This window comes from Lagenorhynchus albirostris, chromosome 18, assembly GCF_949774975.1.
Source record: "Lagenorhynchus albirostris chromosome 18, mLagAlb1.1, whole genome shotgun sequence".
Classification (NCBI taxonomy): domain Eukaryota; kingdom Metazoa; phylum Chordata; class Mammalia; order Artiodactyla; family Delphinidae; genus Lagenorhynchus; species Lagenorhynchus albirostris.
In genome coordinates this window covers 32,955,985-32,969,738 of record NC_083112.1, presented here as the reverse complement: position 1 = coordinate 32,969,738, position 13,754 = coordinate 32,955,985, and the positions used below count along the sequence as shown (strand labels likewise).

General features: G+C 40.3%; 1 protein-coding gene across 3 annotated transcripts in view; it reads right to left on the bottom strand.

The window, feature by feature from the left end:
* TDRD3 (tudor domain containing 3) overlaps nt 1-13,232 on the bottom strand; it is a 201,138-nt gene extending 187,906 nt beyond the window's left edge. For 2 of the 3 annotated variants that reach the window (XR_009536768.1, XM_060129155.1), the window contains exon 1: nt 13,164-13,232. Coding sequence is in view for 1 of the 3 variants with exons in the window: in XM_060129155.1 (XP_059985138.1) it covers nt 13,164-13,204 (41 nt within the window). In the remaining 2 variants the exon portion in view is untranslated. The remainder of the gene's footprint in view (nt 1-13,163) is intronic. The other variant, XM_060129159.1, reaches the window with a different exon arrangement.
* Nucleotides 13,233-13,754: the final 522 nt, after the last annotated feature.

Sequence of the window (13,754 nt, the reverse complement as noted above, 5' to 3'; positions counted from 1 at the left end):
AGCTTTTGCACAGCAAAGGACACCATAAACAAGACGAAAAGACAACCCTCAGAATGGAAGAAAATATTTGCCAACGAATCAACGAAGGATTAATCTTCAAAATACATAAATAGCTCATGCAGCTCAATATTAAAAAAACAAACAACCCAATCCAAAAATGGGCAGAAGAACTAAATAGACATTTCTGCAAAGAAGACATACAGATGGCCCAGAAGCACATGAAGAACTGCTCAACATCAATAATTATTAGAGAAATGCAAATCAAACTACAATGAGGTATCACCTCACACCAGTTAGAATGGGCATCATCCGAAAACCTACAAACAACAAATGCTGGAGAGGGTGTGAAAAAAAGGGAACCCTCTTGCACTGTTGGTGGGAATGACACAGCCACTAAGGAGAACAGTATGGAGGTTCCTTAAAAACCTAAAAATAGTGCTTCCCTGGTGGCACAGTGGTTGAGAGTCCGCCTGCCGATGCAGGGGACACGGGTTCGTGCCCCAGTCCGGGAAGATGCCACGGAGCGGCTGGGCCCGTGAGCCGTGGTCACTGAGCCTGTGCGTCCAGAGCCTGTGCTCCGCAACAGGAGAGGCCACAACAGTGAGAGGCCCGCGTACCACAAAAAAAAAAAAAAAAAAGAAAGAAAAAAGAAAAATCTAAAACTAGAATTACCATATGATCCAGAAATAGCACTATTGGCCATATACCCAGAGAAAACCATAATTCAAAAAGACACATGCACCCCAATGTTCATTGCAGCACTATTTACAATAGCCAGGTCATGGAAGCAACCTAAATGCCCATCAACACACAAATGGATAAAGAAGTTGTAGTACATATATACAATGGAATATTACTCAGCCATAAGAAGGAACGAAATTGGGTCATATGTTGAGACGTGGATGGATCTAGAGACTGTCATACAGAATGAAGTAAGTCAGAAGGAGAAAAACAAATATCGTATATTAACGCATATATGTGGAACCTAGAAAAATGGTACAGATTAACTGGTTTGCAGGGCAGAAATTGAGACACAGATGTAGAGAACAAATGTATGGACACCAAGCGGGGAAAGCCGTGAGGGGGGTGGAGGTGGTTGTGTGATGAATTGGGTGATTGGGATTGACATTTATACACTGATGTGTATAAAACTGATGACTAACAAGAACCTGCAGTATAAAATAATATATATTATTCAACTCAAAAAAAAAAATAAATACTACTTTGTAATAAAAGGAAAACGTTTTTCCTCGACCTGATCTAGTTCTTTCTCTAATTTCAGGAAAGTGAGTGAAAATGCAGTAGAACCCTGAATAAAAAAAAATAGAAAGTGCCTGCCACAAAAAGATGTTCAATAATTATTTGATGAATGAGTACATCAATGAATCTGCCTTGTTTTTTTTCATAGACAAAGACTAGACACCATATTGAGTTGGCATATATAACATACCCTACTTATACATCACTAGTTCTAGAAAGCCTTTCATACTTCCCAAGTGGGGGTTAACTGCTCTCAACAACACCCTGGAAGCAAAATACCAGTGTATAAAATGTTTAAATTCTGCCTGTCTTGTACATCATCCTAACAACAAACACAGTGCCTTGTGTATAAGAGGTACAAATATTTACTACTTGTATTTCAGTATACACATTACTATAGGATTACATATTTCCCTGCATTACTGCAAAGACTTACTTATTGTTGTAAAGATATCATACCTTCAGTAGCACTATACTAAGATGAAGGTAGCTATTTGTCTCCACGTTAAAGGCTGTAAAACTGTAAAATGAGTGAGAAGCGCTCACATTTGCACACAGACTCACACCCATCGAGCAAGGGTGTGAAACATGCAGAGATTACAGTACTAAGGTACATGTAGGCTCTGTCCAGCCTCAGAGCACAATGTTGTTCTTTCCTCTTTCTCTACATCGCAATGTGCTTCTGCTATGAGTATCTTTGACTCACTTTATTACTTTATCACCACACATTTCCTGCTATCTCTCTGCTTTTCTTTGTCATTCTATGACTTCACAATGTTTTCTCAACTTTTACGAGAAAAATTTTGCATTGCTGAAAGTGCAGTCTGCTTCTTCTAAAACTTATACAGAGATAAAGTGTTCTTCAGCTAGTTCCAGATTCTATACCTTTCAAAAAGTCAGAATTTCTAGACACATGGGACTTAACATGATAAGACAAAATGCCAATATTGTTGTTTTGTCAAAAAATATATATGTTATATCTTTATGGCTCTTGAAATGTTACTATGCAATTTTTACTCGATCTAGCAAATGCTGCTGTATGAGGAGAAAATTATTTTCAACTTGCTGAGGTAGCAAGTTTCTTTTTATACCCCCTTTATGCTTGAGGCAGTCAAAGACAGGCAGTTAAAACTAGATTTATAGGTTATTCACCAAAAAAAATACTGCAAATAGCACCTTCGAACCTGAAAACTTGCACAGTTTAACAGAATACACAGTCTTTTTTGTTTATTAACGACACTTTACAATATCAACAGAAGCAACCAGGTAATATGTAACATATTTTGAGACAGACGGTCAACAACACTTATTACATTTGAACATTATAACTTCACAAACAACATAAACCAAAGATACAATAACAAATGCTCATTAAAAAAACAGGAAATATTTCAAAATGGAAAGATGTCTCCAATAAGCTCTCCCCAAAACCAAATATAAAGCAGCTGGTTTCTTCTAGTGTTCTTCAGCACAGTCTATTATTCTGTTTCACCTAAAAAGTGTCTTAATGTTTCTGATCCTTTCCAAAAGAGAGTACCAAGAATACATGTAAATCAAAGTGGTAATGATGAAGTATTTTATAATTCTAGAAAATAAAAGAATCCTGCACTTAGCACATAACCTTAGAAAGAACTACCAAAATTCTTTACAAATACACTTATGCCTAAGAGTTATGCTGGAATAATATGAGGGAACAAAACTTCTGATACCCTTTGCATAAACTCTTATGCATGACTATTACCAACAATATATTATATGAAGGTTTAGTTATATTTATGATGCTACAAAGAGCATTTCTCACTTGAAGATTGAGCTCATTTACCAGCAATCTCCTGGGGAATTGGCGTGTTTCTCAGAAAAAAAAAAAAAAAACAAGATAAGTGCAGGGGTGGCTACACAACAGGAATCTGACTTTCTTGGTCTTGATGTGTTTTGGACGAAGTTTCTAGGTGATGGGATGTAAAAAACAGCTCTCCATCTGTGGGCAGGTCAAAAGCTAAGAATCAGAAATCCCAGCAAAATATCCTGAAGTTGTCCCACCTCTCTGAAGCAGCTATCTCAAGGCAATATGTGGAATAGCAGGGCATGCTCCTCAAGACAAGAGAACCATCACTTTATAATCTATGCTGCCATTGTGCATCTTCTTTTCTCCATTTATCCCATAAATAAATATTCTCCTCTAGTAGTGTTTTGATAAAGACATTTATACTTGTAGCCTTTCTTAGTTGTTCAAAGGTGAAACCAAGGGAGTGAAGTTTGGTATACACTTGGGCCAGAGGATATCAGTTTGGGGGTAGTACCAGTAATCAAGGAGAGATAACTCCAAAAGGGAAGGTGAAATTCAAGGGGGACAAGATAAGAAGACCTTTATGTTCACCCTCTCTTACCCCTCCAACTTCGCCCTACCCACCAAAAAAAAAAAAAAAACCCACCTCAAAGCACAACCAAGTTAAACTTCAGATGTTAGAAACCCAGGGTTTCTTAGAAAATATGTTCTTTCAGAATAAAATGGAAACACACTACTTCTAATGCTTCCTTATGGTTTCTTCAACTCAAAACTGCTGGGTAAGGCAAACACATGCAACAGAGTGCCTTACTTTTTCAGATATTCTTAGACTTCAAAAAATACAGAATTAAACAGATTTTTAGATAAGCCTAATCAGCAATTAGGTGAACCACCAAAAGGTAAAGGTTTCTTTGATTCCAACAGCATCACTCCTCAGTATAAGCACCTATCTTTCCCAAAGAGGAAAGGAAATTTACACATCACAAAAAATGCTTTAATCCAATTTTCAATTTTCAAATGTGTTATATTTGACAAACAATTTAAATTAAACATGGTCACCAGGACTCAGTGGAAATCAGTACTGAATCTTTATTCCAGACATTTGGGCTGTATTCATGGTTCTGCCGCTTGTATCTCTGAGCAAACTGTTGATACCAGTGTTTCAGCTTCCTTATTTGCACACTGAGGGAGTTAAGCTATACAATCACTAATTCTATTTAAAAAAAGACTTTTTCAAAATTAAACACAGTTGATTATGTTTCCTTAACATGTTTCTATTAAAAAAAAAAGTTCTGAAAGGCTTTAAAAAAAAATCCAAAAGGTTAATAGAAGTACAAAATTCACCCTTAAGGAAATCTCAAGAGAAAAAAAAAAAAAGGCAAAGAGTGAAGTAAATCTGTTATGCAGACAAATCTAGAGTCAAATATCTTCTCTCAGTAGTTATTCCATGCATATAAGTAAGCATTACAAAGGACCAATGTACGATTTCCTGCAATATTTAAACATAATCACTATACTGGAAAAGTTTCTAGAACTTTTCAGTTCAGATCAGCAAACCTAACACCTTCCATGCTACTGGCTACTAAGGAAGAACATTATTGTAAAGTCAGCCAAGGTGGCTCCTATTGGGAGTTACATTTTAAAATATAGATTTTTATGGGGGTTATAATGAAGATTAAAGACTTAAAAGAAAAAAATGAGCTCAAAAAATAACATAAACTAGAATATAGATCAGTCTATACAGATCACCTGCACCCCATGAAGATCACATTTTCAGAAACATAAGCTTTTCAGCACTCAATATTTCCCTAACCTGCTATTTTAGGTGAAACTGACAAAACAGATAATAATAGTTTAAGTGCTTTAGCATCTATTACTTTTGAGGTCCTGCAAATAATTAAGTGAGTACTAAGTACTAAAAAAATGATTTTGTCAGCGACAATAACAGAGAATACCAAGAGTCAAAGGAAACTCAGGATGTCAGAACTGGAATGAGTTGGTCAAAGCTGCTCTATGGTCAAAAATTCTCCTTCCAGTACTCTTCTCTGCATACACCTTTGAGATTCTGTATGTTAACATAACAAATATCTACTTAAATATAAGATCTAATACAAGTCACGGATAAGACTGGGACATCCTCTTGTTTTCTTCACAAGTCTAGTGGGTTCAAGGCCCATCAGGAATTACTCCCAAACTTGTAGATATATAGTCTTGTTAGCCCCACAGGTTTCTCCTGCCTTTATGAGTCCCTGACACACAAAAGGAGCACTCTAGAGTAAGAAACATGTAAACAGATAAACTGCAACACAAAGTGGCAAATGTCACAATATAACATTGCTGAGGGTTTATGACAAAATAACAAAGACAGGAAGAACACTAAGCTTGGGTAGAGACCCTGGTTAGAGAATTCTGACTGGCAGGAGCATGGGCATCCAAGGTCCATTTCTATCAGACTTTATCAAGAATATACAAGGTAGGAGATAGGTTCAAGATGGCGGAGTAGAAGGACGTGCACTCACAACCTCTTGCAAGAGCACCGGAATCACAACTAACTGCTGAACAATCATTGACAGGAAGACACTGGAACTCAGGAAGAAAGATACCCCACATACAAAGACAAAGGAGAAGGCACAAAGAGACGGTAGGACGGTCACAATCACAATAAAGTCAAATCCCATAACTGCTGGGTGGGTGACTCACAAACTGGAGAACACTTATACCACAGAAGTCCACCCACTGGAGTGAAGGTTCTGAGCCCCACATCAGTCTTCCCAACCTGGGGGTCCGGCAACAGGAGGATAAATTCCTAGAGAATCAGACTTTGAAGGCTAGGGGGATTATTTCAGGACTTCGACAAGACGGGGGGAAAAAGAGACTCCACTCTTGCAGGGCACACACAAAGTAGTGTGTGCATCGGGACCCAGGTGAAGGAGCAGTGACCCCATAGGAGACTGAACCAGACCTACCTGCTAGAGTTGGAGGGTCTCCTGCAGAGGCAGGGGGTGGCTGTGGCTCACCGTGAGGACAAGGACACTGGCAGCAGAAGTTCTGGGAAGTACTCCTTGGCATGAGCCCTCCCAGAGTCCCACGTCAGCCCCATCAAAGAGCAGGGCAGCCTCCAGTGTTGGGTCGCCTCAGGCAAAACCACCAACAGGGAGGGAACCCAGCCCCACCCATCAGCAGACAAGCAGATTAAACTTTTACTGAGCTCTACCCACCACCAGTCCCTGCCATCAGGAAGCCTGCACAAGCCTCTTAGATAGCCTCATCCACCAGAGGGCAGACAGCAGAAGCAAGAATAACTACAATCCTGCAGCCTGTGGAACAAAAACCACATTCACAGAAAGATAGACAAGATGAAAAAGGAGAGGGCTATGTACCAGATGAAAGAACAAGATACAACCCCAGAAAAACAACTAAATAAGGTGGAGATAAGCAACCTTCCAGAAAAATAATTCAGAGTAATGATAAGTGAAGATGATCCAGGACCTCGGAAAAAGAATAGAGGCAAAGGTCAAGAAGATGCAAGAAATGTTTAACAAAGACCTAGAAAAGTTAAAGAACAAACAAAGATGGACAATACAAATGAAATGAAAAATACACTAGACGGAATCAATAGCAGAATAACTGAGGCAGAAAAACGGGTAAGTGACCCGGAAGACAGAATGCTGGAATTCACTGCCACAGAACAGAATAAAGAAAAAAGAATGAAAAGAAATGAAGACACCCTAAGAGACCTCTGGGACAACATTAAACACAACAACATTCACATTATAGGGGTCCCAGAAAGACGAGAGAGAGAGAAATGACCCAAGAAAATATTGAAAGAGATTATAGTCCAAAACTTCCCTAACATGGGAAATGAAACAGCCACCCAAGTCCAGGAAGTGCAGAGTCCCAGGCAGGATAAACCCAAGGAGAAACATGCCGAGACACATAGTAATCAAACTGACAAAAATTAAAGACAAAGAAAAATTGAGAACAAAGAGGGAAAAACAACAAATAACATACAAGGGAACTCCCATAAGGTTAACAGCTGATTTCTCAGCAGAAACTCTACAAGCCAGAAGGGAGTAGCATGATATACTTAAGGTGATGAAAGGGAAGAACCTACAACCAAGATTACTCTACCCGGCAAGGATCTCATTCAGATCTGATGGAGAAACCAAAAGCATTACAGACAAGCAAAAGCTAAGAGAATTCAGCACCACCAAACCAGCTCTACAACAAATGCTAAAGGAACTTCTCTAAGTGGGAAACACAGAGAAGAAAAGGATCTACAAAACACAAACCCATAACAATTAAAAAACAGTAATAGGAACACACATATCAATAATCACCTTAAACATAAACAGATTAAATGCTCCAACCAAAAGACACAGGTTCGCTGAATGGGTACAAAAACAAGAACCATATATATGCTGTCCACAAGAGACCCACTTCAGACCTACGGACACATACAGACTGAAAGTGAGGGGATGGAAAAAGATATACCATGCAAATGGAAATCAAAAGAAAGCTGCAGTAGCAATACTCATATCAGATAAAATAGAATTAAAAATAAAAAATGTTGCAAGAGACAAGGAAGAACACTACATAATTATCAACAGATCAATCCAGAAAGAAGATATAACAATTATAAATATATATGCACCCAACAAAGGAGCACCACAATACATAAGGCAATTGCTAACAACTATAAAAGAAGAAATCGACAGTAAAATAATAATAGTGGGGGACTGTAACACCTCACTTACACCAATGGACAGATCATCCAAACAGAAAACTAATAAGGAAACACAAACTTTAAATGACACAATAGATCAGATAGATTTAATTGATATTCATAGGACATTCCATCCAAAAACAGCAGATTACACTTTCTTCTCAAGTGCACACGGAACATTCTCCAGGATAGATCATATCTTGGGTCACAAATCAAGCCTCAGTAAATTTAAGAAACTTGAAATCATATCAAGCATCTTCTTTTCTGACCACAATGCTATGATATTAGAAATCAATTACAGGGGAAAAAAACGTAAAAAACAAAAACACATGGAGACTAAACAATACGTTACTAAATAACCAAGAGATCACTGAAGAAATCAAACAGGAAATCAAAGAATACCTAGAGACAAATGACAACGAAAACACAACGATCCAAAACCTATGGGATGCAGCAAAAGCAGATCTAAGATGGAAGTTTATAGCTATACAAGCCTACCTCAAGAAACAAGAAAAATTTAAAATAAGCAATCTAACCTTACACCTAAAGGAACTAGAGAAAGAAGAACAAACAAAACCCAAAATTAGTAGAAGGAAAGAAATCATAAAGATCAGAGCAGAAATAAATGAAATAGAAACAAAGAAGACAATAGCAAAGATCAATAAAGCTGAAAGCTGGTTCTTTGAGAAGATAAACAAAATAGATAAACCATTAGCCAGACTCATCAAGAAAAAGAGGGAGGGGACTCAAATCAATAACATTAGAAATAAAAAAGGAGAAGTTACAATGGACACTGCAGAAATACAAAGCATCCTAAGAGACTACTACAAGCAACTCTTTGCCAATAAAATGGACAACCTGGAAGAAATGGACAAATTCTTAGAAAGGTATAACCTTCCAAGACTGAACCAGGAAGATATAGAAAATATGAACAGACCAATCACAAGTAATGAAATTAAAACTGTGATTAAAAATCTCCCAAGAAACAAAAATCCAGGACCAGATGGCTTCACAGGTGAATTCTATCAAACATTTAGAGAAAAGCTAAACCCATCCTTCTCAAACTCTTCCAAAAAACTGCAGAGGAAGGAACACTCCCAAACTCAACCTATGAGGCCACCCTCACCCTGATACCAAAACCAAAGATACTACAAAAAAGGAAATTACAGACCAATATCACTGATGAATATAGATGCAAAAATCTTCCACAAAATACTAGCAAACAGAATCCAACAGCACATTAAAAGGATCATACACCATGATCAAGTGGGATTTAACCCAGGGGTGCAAGGATTCTTCAATATACGCAAATCAATCAATGTGATACACCATATTAACAAACTGAAGAATAAAAACCATATGATCATCTCAATAGATGCAGAAAATGCTTTTGACAAAATTCAACACCCATTTATGACAAAAAAACTCTCCAGAGCGTGGGCATAGGGGGAACCTACCTCAACATAATAAAGGCCATGTGTGACAAACCCACCGCAAACAACATTCTCAATGGTGAAAAACTGAAACCATTTCGCCTAAGATCAGGAACAAGACAAGGATGTCTACTCTTGCCACTCTTATTCAACATAATTTTGGAAGTCCTAGCCATGGCAATCAGAGAAGAAAAAGAAATAAAAGGAATACAAATTGGAAGAGAAGAAGTAAAACTGTCATTGTCTGCAGATGACATGATACTATACATAGAGAATCCTAAAGATGCCACCAGAAAACTACTAGAGCTAAACAATGAATTTGGTAAAGTTGCAGGATACAAAATTAATGCACAGAAATCTCTTGCATTCCTATACACTAATGATGAAAAATCTGAAAGAGAAATTAAGGAAACACTCCCATTTACCACTGCAACAAAAAGAATAAAATACCTAAGAATAAACCTACCTATGAAGACAAAAGACCTGTATGCAGAAAACTATAAGACACTGATGAAAGAGATTAAAGATGATACCAACAGATGGAGAGATATACCATGTTCCTGGATTGGAAGAATCAATATTGTGAAAATGACTGTACTACCCAAAGCAATCTACAGATTCATTGCAATCCCTATCAAATTTCCAATGGCATTTTTTACAGAACTAGAACAAAAAATCTTAAAATTTGTATGGAGACACAAATGACCCTGAATAGCCAAAGCAGTCTTATGGGAAAAAAACAGAGCTGGAGGAATGAGACTCCCTTACTTCAGACTGTACTACAAAACCCACAGTAATCAAGACCCTATGTTACTGGCAGAAAAACTGAAATATAAATCAATGGAACAGCACAGAAAGCCCAGAGACAAACTCACGCACCTATGGTCAACTAATCTATGACAAAGGAGGCAAGGATATACAATGGAGAAAAGACAGTGTCTTCAATAAGTGGTGCTAGGAAAACTGGACAGCTACATGTAAAAGAATGAAATCAGAACACTCCCTAATACCATACACAAAAATAAACTCAAAATGGATTACAGAACTAAATGGACACTATACAGTCTTCGACATAAATCACAGCAAGATCTTTTTTGATCCACCTCCTAGAGTAATGGAAATAAAAACAAAAATAAACAAATGGGACCTAATGAAACTTCAAAGCTTTTGCAAAGCAAAGGAAACTACAAACAAGACAAAAAGACAACTCTCAGAATAGCAGAAAATATTTGCAAATGAAGCAACTGACAAAGGATTAATCTCCAAAACATATAAACAGCACCTGCACCTCAATATTAAAAAAACAAACCACCCAATCCAAAAATGGGAAGAAAACTTAAATAGACATTTCTCCAAAGAAAACATACAAATGGCCAAGCGGCACATGAAAAACTGCTCAACATCACTAATTATTAGAGAAATGCAAATCAAAACTACAATGAGGTATCACCTCACACCAGTTAGAGTGGGCATCATCAGAAAATCTACAAACAACAAATGCTGGAGAGGGTGTGAAGAAAAGGGAACCCTCTTGCACTGTTGGTGGGAATGTAAATTGATACAGCCACTATGGAGAACAGTATGGAGGTTCCTGAAAAAACTAAAAATAGAATTACCATATGACCCAGCAATCCCACTCCTTGGCATATACCCAGAGAAAAGCATAATTCAAAAAGACACATGCACCCCAATGTTTATTGCAGCACTATTTACAATAGCCAGGTCATGGAAGCAATCTAAATGCCCATCGACAGATGAATGGATAAAGATGTGGTACATATATACAATGGAATATTACTCAGCCATTAAAAGGAACGAAACTGGGTCATTTGCGGAGACGTGGATGGATCTAGAGACTGTCATACAGAGTGAAGTAAGTCAGAAAGAGAAAAACAAATATCGTATATTAACGCATATATGTGGAACCTAGAAAAATGGCACAGATGGACCAGTTTGCAGGACAGAAATAGAAACACAAATGTAGAGAACAAACGTATGGACACCAAGGGGGTAAAGTGGCAGGGGTGGGGGTGCGGTGGTGGGATGAATTGGGAGATTGGGATTGACATATATACACTAATATGTATAAAATGGGTAACTAATAAGAACCTGCTGTATAAAAAAATAAAATTCAAAAATCCAAAAAAAAAGAAACTACAAGGTAGTGAGCTCCCTGGCATTACAGATATACAGAAACATAAGATGCAGTTTACCCACCCTTAAGGATCTTAGAGTCCAAAAAACAATTTAGTATGTGTTTGGAATCAAAATATTGAGACTGGCCTTTCTAACACAGGTGGGATCATGTTGGAAAGCAGTAAACGACTGTAAACGAATTCATACAACTAGTTTGAAGAACTAAGGGTTAATCAAACGAAGAATGGGGAAAAACTCAAAAAGAGTGATCCGAGATTTTTCAGGATAGCGTTGTGAGGTAAACAAACTGAATGTAGAAATTCCAGTTAGAAGAACAATAATAAAACTGAAAAACGTGAGTTTTTAACGCTACAGTTTGTTATGTCAATGGTGTTCTAAGCAAAAACTGTCAGAACAGTAACAGTTAAAAGCAAAAACTGTCAGAACAGTAACAGTTAAAAGCACCAGAGCTGGAACCAGCCCCTCTGTGCTCACCATTCAACTCCACCACTTTCCAGTTATGTCATTTTTTTTGGAAAGTTACTTAACAATTTTGTGCCTCAATCTCTTCACCTGTAAAATGAGGTGCCAGTAGAGCCAGGCACAGCGTCTTCAAAACACAGGTGTTACAGCCCTCTAATCAAAAATTTCATTCACAAAATCAAATCCATTCTTTAGGCACTTGTAGGCTCCATAACCTGGCCACAAACTTTTAAGGTCTTAATCTTGACTGGACCCCCTTCTACTTCGAGGAACCATAGGGATCTAATATCAATTCTGCAAACCAATAAGCACTTTCCTACCTCTGTGCCTCATCTCCAGCGGCTCTATATCTACAAAGCCTTTTCCTCACCATCTCCCAAAGCCCACTTCTCCAGGAAATTAACTCTCCTTCCTCTCCAATTCCATACCACATTTGCCTGCACCTCTGTACAGTTTACCACAATTTCCCGTTTTTGTGTTTGTTGTTTTAGTGCCTCCTTCCCCTCTTTTCGCTAAGATAGTGAACTTCCAGAGAGCAGGGGCAAATCTTTTTCAACCTCCTTCCCACCCTTCATCCCCGACTGTGCCCATGCAGGCCTGTTAAAGCGTTAGTAAATTAAACTGGATGTTTACAACCCTAATGGCCGAAGTTGCAGAAACTGCTTAATTCGCATAATTTTTTTTTATTGTTTTCAGATCCTAAAATCTTGACATGTCTTTAAAAATCCGAACACCGTCATCTTTTCAAGAAAACTTCTACGGAGCATCCACACGAGTTAATATGGTCATTCTCAGCTTCAGAAGTTGTGTGTGTGCCGCAGAGGGCGGCTTTCCCCTGCTCCGTCCTGTACTTTGTAATAAGGAGGACGGAGAGGCGGCCCGGCAACAGCCCGGGCTGTGCTGTGCCCTCAACTTCCCGCGGGCCCGCGGGCTCCGGCAGTGCTCGTCCCTCTCCGCCGCACTCCGTTCTCCAGCCCTCGCCTCCTCTCGTCCAGCCGCGGCAACAACCCCCGGAGCGGCGCGGTGGCGCTGAGGGTCCGCCCGCGCGGCTCGGCTCGGGCCTGCGTCGCCGCCCGCCCCGCCGCCCTGCCCGCGGCCCCAGGCCTCTCCCCGGCGCGCCGCCCGCCTCCCGGGGCCCAGGCCGCGCCGCTACGCCGAGGGGAGCTGGGGGACTCGTTGGGCTCCGCGTGGCGCCGGGGGCGGAGCCGGCCCGGAGGGCCCGGGGAGAGGCCGGGGGCGGGCGGCGGCCTCCGCCTACCCCGACACGCACCCCACCGCCCCAACCCCAACCCTACTCCGGCCCGGCCCGCGCCCGCGGCCGATTATACTCGCCACTTACCAACCCGCCTGGGACAACACCGCGCCGGGGACCTCGGCCATGGTAGCTGCTTAGGCCGGGGGTGGTGGGGGGCTCGGGTGGGGGTGGGGAGAAGGCCTGCTGCTTGAGACCAAAAAAAAAAAAAAGAAAAGAAAAAGAAAAAAGAAAAGAAAAGAAAAAAACTCCTCTGGTCGGCTCTGCAACTGGGCATGCTCAGTGCGCCCGGCGCTTCCGCGTGCGGGTTCCGCTAGCCGCGTTTTCCTAGCGGCCGCAGGGGCCGGCCTGGCGTGAGGCTGCGAGGTTGTGGCGCGCCGACAGCGGCGATTCGCCTAGGACAGGCCGGGTCCTGCACGTCGGGGCCAGTTTGTCGGTAAGGAGCACGGCACGGCCTCTCCGCCGAAGGCGGTTGCTTTTCGTTCGGGGTCACTTTTCTGAGTTGCACACCGTGGAAACTAGTGGGGCGGTTCTTTGTACAGCAGAAAGTAAGGCACTGTTTCCAGCGCCCACAGGCGGCCACCTCCGAGAGGGCAGGACAGCGCTAGAGCTGAAACGCTCGGGCGGTGGCGGAAAAGCGCTTCCAGTTATGCGCTAATAAGGCCACATTTCGTACAG